General features: G+C 56.5%; 3 protein-coding genes across 3 annotated transcripts; 1 reads left to right on the forward strand and 2 right to left on the reverse strand.

The window, feature by feature from the left end:
* Positions 1 to 241: 241 nt before the first annotated feature.
* On the reverse strand, positions 242 to 3,823 carry VTC4 (Vtc4p; the record flags this gene model as incomplete). The annotated part of the gene is made up of 18 exons (XM_076680072.1): positions 242 to 353; positions 419 to 518; positions 597 to 671; positions 746 to 1,311; positions 1,380 to 1,440; positions 1,503 to 1,826; positions 1,890 to 2,118; positions 2,186 to 2,281; positions 2,344 to 2,411; positions 2,484 to 2,544; positions 2,609 to 2,812; positions 2,889 to 2,944; positions 3,008 to 3,254; positions 3,326 to 3,372; positions 3,438 to 3,518; positions 3,609 to 3,638; positions 3,720 to 3,746; positions 3,817 to 3,823. The coding sequence occupies 18 exons, from the start codon at positions 3,821 to 3,823 to the stop codon at positions 242 to 244; spliced, it is 2,391 nt and encodes a 796-aa protein (XP_076532817.1).
* A 1,606-nt stretch (positions 3,824 to 5,429) lies between these two features.
* Positions 5,430 to 9,206, forward strand: JCM15063_005267 (uncharacterized protein; the record flags this gene model as incomplete). Its single annotated transcript, XM_076680073.1, has 1 exon — positions 5,430 to 9,206. One exon carries the CDS (start codon positions 5,430 to 5,432, stop codon positions 9,204 to 9,206), a length of 3,777 nt encoding a protein of 1,258 aa, XP_076532818.1.
* Positions 9,207 to 9,579: 373 nt separating this feature from the next.
* JCM15063_005268 (uncharacterized protein) lies at positions 9,580 to 13,579 on the reverse strand (the record flags this gene model as incomplete). Its single annotated transcript, XM_076680074.1, has 5 exons — positions 9,580 to 11,156; positions 11,229 to 11,446; positions 11,522 to 11,792; positions 11,873 to 12,874; positions 12,943 to 13,579. The coding sequence occupies 5 exons, from the start codon at positions 13,577 to 13,579 to the stop codon at positions 9,580 to 9,582; spliced, it is 3,705 nt and encodes a 1,234-aa protein (XP_076532819.1).
* Positions 13,580 to 13,703: the final 124 nt, after the last annotated feature.

Consider the following 13,703-nt stretch of genomic DNA (forward strand, 5'->3'; position numbering starts at 1 on the left):
ATGTCATACTATGACGGCATCGCATCGCTGCGCCCTTCTCAAGTTCAGCTGCGGTGTCCGAAATTGGATCCCCCTGTTCCATTCTCCGAGAACAAGGTTGTCTCAGGAATCCGGGTTACTCTGCCGTGACAGCCTTCTTTTCTCCGATAGTGAGAGTGGGTAACAGGCACTACCTTTGACGACTGGACTACGAGACTACGAGACGACGGAACTACGAGACTACGAGACTGCAAGACAAAGCTCAAAAGCCTTGAGCGGCTCGGAGGGAAAAGTTGACGATGACCGCCGCGAGGAGGATCGCACACAGTGCGGACGGGCCGAAGTAGTCATGGTACGTGACCGCTCGTCGGTTGCTGTCGAGAGCTCGGCGCGTGAGTTTCCGCGCCCGTGGAGCACAACATTGGCAAGATCTACATACCGGATGCTGTACACTCGCCACACATACATGCCCGCCGTGTACAGAATTGCGAGAAGAGCGACAGCCGTGAAAGATGCAGCCGCCGCGAGCGCAATGTCATCTGCGCATCAGGTTGGAACAGAAAGATCAGCACTTCCCACAGAGTGAAGACCTCATCATGGAACAATGCGAGACTGACCATGCGGGTCAGAGAACGAAAGGATCCCGATTCCAATCGCCGAAACGACAACTGAGAACTCGATCCAGGCGAGCGCTGAAAGGGAAATCTAGGTCAATACCAGTGTACGAACAAACTACAACTGCTCATGGCTTGAAGATGCGACTCACTCGTGCGCTCGTTGGCGTAAAACACCTTGGGCTCAACTCGAACCGGGATTGCAATGCGCTTTCCTTCTTGGGCTCGGAACGACGACACGTATTCGGTGCGTCCTGGCCGCACCGAGAAGCCAGACGCATTCGGATCCGCCTCGCCCGACTCGTTCAAGCCTCGATCTCCCTCGCGATCGTACCGAGATTCGAGGAGTTTGACCAAGTTCGCCGGAGTGAGCTTGGGGAAGATCTCGTGTTTCGTCTTGGCAGCGACCCCATTGCCGTTACCCGATCCCGACTGAAGCACGGAAGTCTTGATCGTCTTTGCCAGCTCGTCGCGGTGAGCTTTCGCCTCTGCAGCAGCTTCGGGAGGCAGTTGAGCCCACGCAGCCTCGTCTATGGTCGTCGCGACGAGTCGATCGTCATCTGCATCCTCGTCATCTGAGACTGGCTCGGTGTATTGTACCGGATCTTGATCGCTCGAGCGCGCGTCAGAGGGAGTCCCGGGGGTCGTGTTCGAGTTTGAGGATGTCGTGGGCCGCTGGATCTGAGCCTTGTGCGTAGCGGGCTTGCGAATATCGGTTCTGCAACAGAAGCGAACGATGAGTAAGCAGACGACCAAGACAGGGAGGATACGAGAGATTCGACAAACTCCATTTGCGGGAGCCAGAATGGAATCAGGTCAACTCGATTGGGGAGGAGAGTTGCACAACCTGGCATTACAGGTAGGAATGAGCGAGACATTCGAGAGGCGGGCAGAAACGCGTCGACTGACCGTGAATGAATTTGGAGAATTTCGGAACAGCCTCGACAAGGTGACTGCTGACGAGCTCTCGGACCCACTCGGGAGGCTCTTGACCCATCTGAGTCTGCAGCTTGACTTCGAGAACACCGTACGGGAACAGCTCCTTGTCATCGTCAGATGCTGCAGCAAACGGGAAGTCGATCCCGATATCGTTGCGACGCCAGTTCTTGCCAGATCGGGTCGTTCCGTCCCAGTTGTCTTCTCGGATCAGGGAGAGCTCCGTATCGAAAGAGATCCGGACTCGAGCGTCACCGGGAAGCTGAAACGCCGTGCGATTGTAGAAAGTGCGCATGACTAGAACGCAAACGATGAATCAGTCAATATGCTCTGCAACACGCTCAAGAGGAATTTGCTGACCAGGTTCGAGCTTCTTGTACAGGACCGCGGCTTGGACTTCCCTCGCGAGCTTCTTCATGCTCTCGACTTCCTTCTCAGTCTTCTTGCCTTTCTTGCGCAACTCGTCAAACGTTGCGTCCATCGTATGAGCACCGGACAGGTAGTCGTTCACGAGATGCTCCTGGATCGGGAATCGCGCCTTGACAGACTTCTCGCCCGTCCAGTCTTCTCGGTGAGTTTTCCGCTCAACCTGTCGTAAGCGGATCCAGAGTCAGCGACAGGCTCTTCTGGCGGTGCGAACGAGCTGGCGAGCTCACGAAGATCTGCTTGACGTTCGTGTCTCCGTACCATCGCAACCGGATGGCTTCGGCGCCTTCAGTCTTTTCAAGACGACCAAGGTAGAGATCGAGGTTCTGCCCAGGTAAGAAAAGCGATCAGTATCGTTTGCTCGATCCTTCCCAGAGTCTCTGCTCACCTCGTTGTCAAAGTAGATCGAAGAAATCGCAGCATCAGCAGCCTCGAAGGCCTTTTCGGGGTTGAACACTGTTCAGAGCGTTGCGTAGAGAGTCAGCACTTTCCAATCGTGTCGATGTAGGTGAAAAGATAGACACGCACCAAGAACAGGAAGATGTTTGAGAATGACAAGTTTGAGCTGCACCCAGTTGTCCTTGTGAACCTATATGAGCGAGAAATTGCGATGAGTAGGATGATCGACGAGCTTGAAAAGCTGACTTTCGTACCCAGTACTTGGTTGTTTGACGGACGAAAGCGCTCTGGCTTCCACCGGCACTCGCGTCTCCCATAATTGGGTGACCCCTCGTCCGTACAAGGTTGTACAGGCGAGAAAGCTGTACAATGACGGCGTCGTAGTTCTCCTTGTAGAACGGCCGCTTCTCGAGGTAGTCTCGCATGAATTGGGCCTTGAGGGTGAAACCCGTGCGTTTCTGAGAGAGGATCGCGTCAGGTTTCGACTTGTCCGCACGAGAGGATAAGTGGGTGCTCAGGGACGGTAATACTGACGTCGTGCTTCTTGACGATTTTGATGAAACCCGTATAGTTGAGATGCGAGAAGTGACCTGCAGTTTGTGCGCGGATTCAGTACATTTCGCATGGTGCGCTCAAATCATTCTAGAACTGACCCATGTCGTGCACGTCGGCAATCACGTTGGCGAGATCTTCTTCGAGCTCGACGAAGCGGTCTTCAAACTCGTCGTCGCTCGTATCGCTCGCAGCATCGCTGTCATCACCTTGCTCCTCGTCATTCCTGACGCCATTCTCGTTCCCGTTCTCGTCCTGAGAACCCTGCTTGTGTGCCAAATCCGCCACAGCGATCAGATCCTTAACCTCCTTCTCGTAGTTGGTGATCTTTTCGGACAGTTCCGAAATCTAGAGTGACAGTCGAAGCAGAAGAGAAGATCAGCTGCGCTGTCAGAGACTAGAATCGACAGTTGACTCGCCTTGCTCTCCTGGAACTTGACGATCTTGTCTAGCTCGCCTCCGAGAGCTGCCGAGATGGAAGATGAAGCGTCAGAAGGAGTGTCCGTACTAGAGGACGAGGGTGACACTCACCTTTGAGGAAGTCGGCCTCGTCTGCGTCGTCCCATTTATGGTCGGCCATCCTGTCCTTGAGTAGGCGCTTGAGCCCTCCATCTGTAGCCCGCTCGAAAGGGTCAGCGGTCGAGAAAGACGCGGCGAGTGGGGTGTGAAGCACGCGAGTGCGAATTGAAGGGGTCCACTCACAATCGATGTAGGATGCCTGCCAGTCTTGATCTGTGTGGTCATAATTCACCGCGAGATGGGATGGTCAGCTGCTCCGAGGCGAGCGACGAAAGTGGGACAGGTTGGACGCACAGAGAGCATCCTTGATGACGGCACCAACTGTACAGGCCACAGGAGGGACTCGGTCAGCAGCAGGGACACGCGTTACGAGTAAGAACAGTCGACGTACACTTCATAATGCGATAGCAGCAGAACCGCGTCGAGCAGTTCTTAGCGAATGTTCAGGGGTTGCCGACGGATGGGGATCGTGTGGTCTGTTCGCTTCGATCTGCTGACCCTCGGCGAGAATGCTATCGAAGGGGATGAGAAGCGTGTGCGAGCTGTTCTGGCCAGGAGAAGCGTGCGGATAAATATCCGGGTCGTCAGTACTTGAAACCAGCTTGACCCGAACGTGCGTCGCTTTTCTGAGACATTATCTCTTTTCTCTCCATGCGCACTGGACTCGTAGTAGGACATGCATAGACATGAGTATTGTGCAATCTTATCCGTGAAAAGCGACCGGATTCTGATTTTGTACATGACCGACTCCACGGGGTTGGCTCATTTTCGGCGATTCAGAACCAGCCGAGGCGACAGGTCTCTTCGATGCTGTTCTGCCGTGTACAGGTAAACTAGCGAAGCCGACTGCACTTGCAAGGTGAGTGGCTGTTGCACCAGTGTTTGCACCGGCTCTGCCTGCAAGACCGCTCTGGTTTCGTTACCAGTCCGATAGTTAGAATGCCACCGTCCTTAGTACAGTCGACTTGTCTGGTGATCCCCCACAGGGGAAGTAGGGGTTCAGTAAAACAACTCGGATTTCCCGAGAAAGCTTCGCACATGCGCTATGTTCGCGAACGTTCACTTTTCCTTCGCTCGAGCGAGAGACACGCGGGCTGCTGCAGACGACTACAGGACTCTCCTTAACAACAATCGATATATTCCTCTGAGATCGGATGATATAGACGGAGCCTACGTGAGTTTGCTACATACACAGGTGGTTTTGCACACCTTCGTTAGTTCGAGATATGCTTCCACGCTCGTCACGAGCAGGAGCACCATACGGAAGCTGAAATGCGGCCAGCAACGCTCACAATGACTGGGTTGGCGTGGAACAAGCGCTGGATCAATTGCAAGCCACTTTGGGTACTCTCCCTGTTTCGGCCAGCTCGATCACGTCGGCCGAACTGGCGGACTCGGCAGGGGTGCTGATGCCCTGATCGTACGCCGAATCTCCTGTACAGTGCATCGACAGTGTCGCTTTTATACGAGTCGAACATGCTCGATGCTGCACATGCCAAACACTATTCTACCTCGAGCTCACCGATGCCAAGTGGGTATTTTCAGAGATTGCATGCGGTTCCCCGCGAAAAGATCCGTGCTGCATACAGTGACCGTCGCGTTCCGCTACTTATGTTAGCTCGATTTGAGAGATCCGGGCAGATCGGATAACACGGTGGGAGCACTTTGTACTAGGCGACTGCACGCGCAAATGGGCAGGCGAGCCAAGCCATAATAAAGTCTCCGTTTTCGAAATTGGGCCAAATCGGCGTGTGTCGATCGACGTCTCGCGTTTTCGTCGCGCTGCCCTCCAGCAGGGATCATTTCGCCAGGACTTCCGCCGTCCCTTCTACACCGACAGGTCAAGGACTTGGGCGGACCAGGGTGCGCAGCTTGGCGAGCAAGTTCACAGACCTCCGAGGTCATTCACAGGTTCGCGATTCCCCTGAGCGACGAGATCCGGATCGATCAGACGCAATCCAGGCAAGCCAGAGCTGACCGTGTATCACCCACTTCGCAGCTCAGATGGGTCTCTTCACTCGTAAGAAGCGCGATCCCCCTTCGCCCGCCGCGCCCGCTCCACCACCTTCGTCGGCCGCGTCCCGCCAGCTCGACTCGCTTTCGATCCCGTACGAACAGACTTCCAGGCATCCCGGGCTCGCCGAGAACTCGCGTCCAGCCAAGAATGTCTCGCCCACCTCGTCTAGCTCGCGGTTCCACAACATCTTTCGATCGGCGTCTCGTCCGGATCCCGCTCCCGCGACTCGTCCGGTTCCGCCGCGCCAGTCGTTTTCGGATCCTGTTAGCACTCCTTATGCGCAGAAGGATGTGCGGGATCCGAGGGATCACGTCCCGGGACGCATCTCGACGAGCGAGAGCATCTGGGACGATGCTGGCGCGCCGCTTGGAAGGGGTGGATCAACGCCCGGCACTCCGAACTCGCTCGACCCACTCGATCGGTACCGTCTCTTTGCGACTGGACAAGCGAAAGGGGCCAGCACGCTGTCGTTGCCCGTCTTTGATGACCACGATGCGAATGAAGGCAGACGCAGGATTTCGACGTCGACTGCCCGCGAGTCCAACAACGAAATGATTTACGCGGTCGAGTCGAGACAGGAAGAAGGGCATGGCGCGAGCGGCAGCGGAGGCGATGCAGGAGGTAAATGGAGTAGATGGAAGCTCGGGCGCGGACAGAAGCAGAGATCGGGCAGCATGTCGAGCGCGCGTTTTTTCGGAGGAGACGGCTCGAATGGAGCAAGTAGAACCGGCGACGAGAGCGGATTCGTCGTAACCTCCTTCAGAAGCGTGTCGCGCGTGCACGAAGACCCGATCTCGCCCGTTACGCCCACTTCTCCGCCCTTACCACCCTTGCCATCCCTACCAGCTCAGACGGACATCTCCCCGTATGAACAACCCGACCACCAGCAGCAGCAAGAATCTATTCGTGCCTCGATCGATCTTGGTTCTAGCCAGCCTCGTCGACCACCACTGAACGTCTATGGGCCGGGTTCGAACGGCGCCTCGCCTCCTGGCTTCGCCGATCGCGCTCCATCGCCGAGCACGATCAGTGTCGAGGCGTTCCGATTGGCGTCCGCTCGGTCAAAATCCTCCGTCTCGCTCGTCTCCCTCCCCAATATGGCGGATGCTCATTCACCGCCGCTCGACTCTGACCGACCAAAGTTCGAGCCGGTGCAGAGACCGAGTAGTCGAGCGAGTCGTCGTCAGTCGACTTATTCGGACCTCGGTCTCGATAGTGGAAGCTCGTTCCTGCCTCCTCGACCCCGCTTCGCACACCATTCGAACAGTTCGAGCTCATCTATCCAGTCTCGTAAGAGCTCGAACCCTTCGATCGGCAACCAGACTCCACCTTTGCACGTCCGCTCAGTCGAAGGGAATGCCCTCAGCACGAGCGAATCTGTCATGTCGATCAATTCGTACACAACCGCCGTCGAGCCGCGCACGGCTCCTACGAGCGCCCAATCCACACCGGCTACTCAGAGAATCGCTCCCTCCGGCGATGCAACTAGATCTGCGCTCACGCGTCCGCCAAACGCCAAGAGGCTGTCCAGCAGCGATTCCGAGTTGCGCTTGATCGCGTCTTATGCCGATTCGATCACCTCGAACGAATTCTCGACATCCCCTGTCGCGTACAAGAATTCACCTCTACCTGCGGCAGTGTCGGCCTCTACCCCTCGATCGAAGGGGAACAACTCGCGAGATTCCCATGCCCCGTCCTTTGCCGTTCAACCGCCGACCCCTGCAACCGTATCGGATGTAACTGACTCTCCTTCAGCCTCGCCTTCCGCTACGCGTCCACCCGCCAATCGTCAATATCCGAAGCGGTCGTCGTCTCTTGCGACCGACGCCACGAAAGCGGCGCTGCAATCCATGATTGCCGGGGACGCAATGCGTCGCCAATCTTTCAACAGCTCGGCGAAACCTGCTGTCTCGCCTCTCAAATCGAAGGCACAGCGTTCCGGCCCGAGAGGATGGATGAGCGACTCGAGCGACGAGGATGAACAAGAGGCACTCGAAACCGACAACTCCAACTCGGATAGCGAAGATGAAGTCCCGTTGTCGCAGATCAAGAGCCGCAGCCAGACGGACCTCTCCTTGCCACCTGCTCTGGTACAGGCGGAGCAGCGGGCACGCGCCGAACTCGAGGCAGCAGCGGCGCAAAAGGCGGTCCAAGCAGCAGAGTCCAAGTTGAACGGATCGAGCGCGACTGGCCTCGTTCGCAGAAGTTCTAACCGACGCAGTGTCTCGACTCTGAGTATCTCCACAGCTGCGATGGCAATTCCGACGGCGACAGCCGCTTCGTCGAGCTCGCCGAACCTGGTGCCTTCTTCTCCTACTCGATCGATCTTGCAGCGGCCCCATCATCCTCGTTCCGTCTCCAATCCCAACACGCCATTCCCGACTGTCTCTTCGACTGCCGCTGCGCCGCCGGTTCCGGCTCTGTCTGCTGGCATTGCCGACCGCTCCTCGTCTTCTTCCGGAACCGGTTCTTCATCCTCGGCTTTACTCACCCCCGGCGACTTGTCTCCGGCAGTTTCGGACCTGGGGCTCAAGTCGCAATCTGGTCTGCCGAACCTAGGCAAACCCTCTGTCAAGTTTGATCTTGCGGCGTTGTCGAGCTCTTCGGCGCCAAACCGGTTCAACAAGTCACGCAGGACGAGCGCGATCCAGAGCTCGCAGTCCAATATCGGGTTCCAGCCAAGTCGTCACCGCCCAACTCAGTCGCTTCAGCCTTCTTTCTCGCCGTTCGGCGCATCGAATGCCGGTTCTGTTGCGCCTGCACGTGGCCCTCGATCGTCGATCGTCCACACGCCCAGCTCGACTACGCTCGCGTCCTCGCGGACCGCCGTTGAGACGAATGCTAGTCCGGGCGATGTCTACGACCGAATGAAGTCCCGCCACAAAAAAGAGGCCGTCGACGCACTCAAGATCGGTACGGACCTCAACCATCCATCCGGGTTTGTGCCGGTCCACGATGACGAAGATGACGAGGACGAAGATGAGCCACTCGCAAACCTACCGACCCGAGGCGGTGCAGCGTCGATGATTGGCGGTATGGACGCAGGCGGAGGAGGCAGCATGATTGCAGGAATGAGTCCATATGGCGGAATGGGAATGGGAATGGGCATGGGATTCGGCGGAGTGTATTCGCCTTTGGCCATGGCACCTCCTGGCGTCGACCCTTATCTCTGTCAGTCTCGAACCTACTCTGCCTCACATGGTGCAGCTCGCTCATCTCTTTTACCTGCCACAGACGCTTCGCTTCCACCTGATCAAAAGATGTCCCTCCATCAGCGCTCACAGCAAATGATGGCCATGATGCAGCAAGCCGCGGTGCAAGCCAAAGCCGAGAGCGTCGCTGGCAGCGCAATGGGAGGTTACGGGAACCACGAAGGTTCAATGCTTGGCGGCGAAGGTAGCGCTCGAACTGGTGCGCCAAGAGGTCCTCGAGGCAATTTGCATGGCGCCTCCATGAGCATGAGCAACCTCAACTCGTTCGCGTCGTACGGTTCCATACAGCCTCAGGTCAACGCGTCAGCTCGACTCCCGCCATTCGCGCCATCCTTCGCCATGTCTGCTCCCTTTATGCACCCGGGCATGACTGCACACCAGCATTCTGCATCACTCTATCAAGCACCAGCGTATGCCAATTCCTCGATAGGATTCTCTCCCGCCATGCACACGGGAGGACGAGGCTCGATCATCGGCGCACCCACAAACAGTAAAGGCTTGAACCCAGGTGGCCGGGCCGCATCGATGCTCGGGTTCGACCAACGTCGATAGTATCCGCCCACACCGGACTTCTTCGTCATACTGCCGCCTAACATCGTTCCGCCTTATGAAAATTACGTTCTTCTATCGTACACAGACACTATCTCTACCCTCGTATTTGTATCGAGCATGAACAAGACTTGTCTTCCACTAGATTCCTCCTTCTCTTCTCTCACTCCTGCTTCAACTACCTCCTATTTCCCATTATTTGATCTCCCCTTGTTCCCCTCGTTGCAACTAATTTCGAGTTTCGCATCCTCAATGTCTCTATGGAAGAGAGTCTGTGACAGGTGGCGAGAAATGCAACAGTGACCACAAAGTAAACGAACTACAGCAAAAAGGCAAACACAGCAGAGGAAAAGAAACTGAAAAAAGAACGATCTAGCTACCAAGGGTTCTGAGTTGCAAACGTTGCGGTTGACCCCGTGGCATTCTTGTTGCCCCATACGAGATTGCTCGCTGGATCCGGTGCATCAGAATCCGAATCTCTCCCGTTCTTCGACTCCCATGCCGAGTAGGCACCATCTGCAACCCCTCCGTTCGATCCAAACGTGAATGTCGGTACACTTTCGTTTGTCGAATGCACGAATCCGTTCTGATCGGCAAAAGTGAACGTTGTCGGAGTGTCTTCAGGTGGAGCCGTGAACGAGAAAGGCGATACTGCTGATGTAGCGACATACTGGTCGTCATCGGCGAGAGAAGTCGACGAGGTCCATCCGAAATTGCCCTGAGGAGGCAAGGACGGTGGTACGGTGGAAGTTGTCGCGTCCCCATTCCATTGTCTCCGGAGCAGTTCATGCGCGTCGAGCGTTTGATCGAGTTGAGTGAGGTTCGTTTGCATCGGTCCCGTAGGAAGGGGAGCAGAAGGAGGTCTCGGGACTTCGACGGCGGTCGAAGATGTTTGAGTATCGGAAGGGACCGGGAAGTCTTCGGGAGGTACCGACGTTGCTCGTTCCGGTTCAGGTCTCGGTCGTTGTTGCTGCGCAACTTCTGCTCGAAGTTTCTCGAGGTCGAAACCGACCGGGATAGAATCGACCACAGCGGGACCGGTTGTAGTGGCATTTTGACCCGTCGGAGGTTCGACTGAGTTGGTCGTACCCTCCTCTGCTTTCGGGATCGTGCTGTCGGTCGACGTGCGTGATGCATCTTTCTTGAAATCGAGACTGTCTTGAGATGTCGATGTGTAGACCGAGAGTCGTGATCCGCCAGCTGAAGATGTCCTCTTGAGATCTCCGAGTGAGCTGCTCGACGGTGAGCTTGTCCGCGGAGGTAGATCGTATTCTTCTCCCGAGGTCTGCCTCGACATGGAGCTTGATTCGGCCGTGCCCTTCTTCTTACGTTTGAAGAGGTCGAGGACTTTGCGTTCTTTGCGTTCCTTCTCTGCTAAACGTCTCTCCTCTTCCTCCTTGGTCAACACTTCGCGATCGGGAGCATCAGGATCTTGATCTGGCTCGTCAAAGTGATCGGCAGTCGTTTTGAATCCGACATGCGCAAGCAGCTTGGGCATCTTGGTGCGGTAGCTGAGGTGACCTTCGAGGAATTCGGTAATATCGACGTTCTCGAGATCTGGAACGTGGTCGATCGGCCGCAGTCCAGCGACCGTTTGCAGACCTCCGGTCGTCGCGCGGAACAGGTAACCGAGCACCCAATCGTTCATGGCGTATCCGTTGACGAACCTCCCAGCAACGACTCCCCGCACCTGTCTCCAGATCTTCTTCGAGGCCGTCACCGTCGCCCCAAACAGGTACACCTCTTGCACGACTCCAAAAGCGTTTGCCTTCGCGAGCTCGATCAAGGCGAAAAAGATAACTCGAGCTCCCAAGGAGAAGCCGACGAGCGAGACGGGACGGACTCCGAGACGTCGATTCAGCAGAATGTCGGCGAGGACGGCACCTGCTTGTCGAGCTCGGTCGAGCGCGTTCGACCATGGGTTGTCGATCAGGTACGAGAGTTTCGTGAGCACTGCCAGAGCGAACGATCAGAACTCGGAGTGATTTCGAGCAGGACAACGATCCAAAGAGATTGATCACTCACTCATAGGCCACTGCAAGGCACTCATGAGTGCGGTCATCACGGTCGCAGCGAGTACCTGTTGACCGGCTTGCGTAAGAACCTCGGAGGTCAGAATCTTGAGCGCATTGCCCGTGTCGCCCATCATGTCGGGTTCCCACAAGACCGAGAGTACGTCGCCCATTACTGGGTCGATCGTGCTGAACGGCAAGCGAATATCGTCTCGAGGTCCGTTCATGAAGCTAGACTCGAACATCAGTCAGCCGGAGCTCTCCAAACGGGATCAGAATCAACGCGAAAGGGACTAAGAAACGAACCCAGGCACCGTGATGAAAAAGTTGACCCGTTTGTTGTTGTGCAACGGCTGGATGTCGAACGTCTTGACGTGCCGCGTCCGTTTCGCCATCGCTTTGCCGCCGATCACGGAGCCGGTCAGAGTTGCTCCCGAAGAGATAATTGCTGCTCCTCCCGCTCCGGCCAAAAATCCCGAAGTTCCCGTGACTCCGACCGTCGTGAGTGCTCCCGCGAGACCAGCTCCAATGACGGGAGCGAGCAGACCCGCTGACAAGCCAATGACGAGACCTCCGCCTGATAGGACCCCAATATGATGACACGAGTGAGTTTCTCTTGCTCGGGCAAGAAGTTTATAACAAGATTGAGCGACGTACCGAGAGTAGCAAGACCCATCATCATGTACCGAGTCCGTTTGTCTTTCTGCCTCCTTCCATCGAGCACGACTTGGTGTTCTTTCTGTTTGACCGCCTCTTGAATCTCGAGTGCTTCGGTCAACCTGCGTTCGAACCTGATCACGTCGGTCCATTCGAGTCCGAGCTTCTCTGCCATCTTGCCGAGCAGGACGCGGGACCTCGCATCGTACACGGAATCGGCAATGAGCGCGAGGAACAGGTCGCACAGGATCGTCCAGCGAATATCAAGTGTGACGGTCTTGTCGGCCGCGGTGAGCGTTTTCGACACTCCCGGTAGAGAAGATGGTAAAGGTGCGAGGAATCCGTCAGGCGTCGTGAATTCGGAGGAAGAGTCTGGGGAGTGGGCGCGCGGAGTAGAAGGTTCGTCCGGCGTCAAGTCCTCGGCAGATGGAGGCTCCGAGTACGACACGTAATCATTCGCTGGAGGTAGGCCGTTTGATGTTATCCGAGGCGTTGGAGGCTCGTCGAGAGCTGATCCGATATCACCTCCATCGTCATCGTCGAAACCTCCAGACGAGCGATGTGATCGAGATGGATTGGGCGAGGCTGGAGTCGACGGTGACCGACTCGGAGACCGCAGAGGGGACGAGATAGAGTCGTACGAGTTGGCTTCGCTCGTCCTTCTCTCGATCTTCTTGACTTCGCGCTTGACGTAGCCGAGATCCACATCGCCTTCTTCCGGTTCTTGACCAAGTGCGAGATCCTCGAGCGAACTCTCGAGGGCCTGATGCGTCTCGGTCTCTGGATGCAGCCTATCCCGTGTGCTCCGCTTGGTGGAGGTTTTGGGTTTCGGGGTTTGCTGCACTTCTAGAGTAATGTCGCCTTCGACAGCTCGCTGCGCTGCCATTTCTTCCGCTTCCGGATCGTAGTCAGGATTGTCGACTGTGTGCGTTGCGACGAGAGAAGGCGTGAGGTCCTCTGCAGTAACTCCATGTTCGGCGAGCTGTTCTATCATGCGTTGCTCTGAATTGAATTATGCCCAGGCATCAAGATCTGTTTCCAAACGGTCAAACCACTTGATGATCACTTACCGGCACCGTCGACGTCCATGTGTCGGTACAGCCTGCCCATGATCTTGTTGGCCCAGTTGACGCAACTTTGCCTCGCCGGTTCGAGTTCCTTGGCCCCCTTGGAGGCGAGGGCGAGGGTCTGACACATCTCGCGCGCGACCAACCTCGACAGTCCCACGTACGCGATGCGTTGGCCTTCGGTGAGGAGGGTTTTCGTCTGTCGCATTTGCGAGAGCGGGGTCATGCTCGTGTCTTCGTTGAACAAGTACTGAGTCCGCATCGAGATTTCGTCTTCTTCGGGATCGTCGTCAAGTTCGAGTCGGGTGTAATCCATCTCGTCGAGCTCTTCCTTCTCGCGCAAACCGGTAGGCGCGCCGTCGTCCGTATCGACGAGCTTGCCGGTCGCGTTACCCGTCGTAGGCGCACCTGCACCTGCGTAAGCCGAATGGTCGGCAGGGTCTGATATCCGGATTGGAGCAGGTCTCGCATAGTGGGATCGGTGCGGCGGTCGACGTCGAGCGAGTCCGTCGGCAGGTTCGGTGTCGACATCGGGAGCGTCGAAATCGAACATGGATTTGGTCGCACTCGTTTCGAGGTCGGTCGAGCGCAGGACGGGCATGTCCTGCCACCCATCGTCGTCCCAGATGTCGGACGACATCCCCCTCCCGAGATCTGCGGTCGTCTGATGTCGCGCGCGAGCGCCGATGGACGCAGGCTCTTCCGGAAGATTTGCCTCGAGAGAGCCCCTTCGTACTAGAGCGACTGTCGTATTGGAACGAGGC

This window comes from Sporobolomyces koalae (assembly GCF_050403365.1).
Source record: "Sporobolomyces koalae JCM15063 DNA, S_koalae_JCM15063T_v1_ctg31, whole genome shotgun sequence".
NCBI classification, from domain to species: Eukaryota; Fungi; Basidiomycota; class Microbotryomycetes; order Sporidiobolales; family Sporidiobolaceae; genus Sporobolomyces; species Sporobolomyces koalae.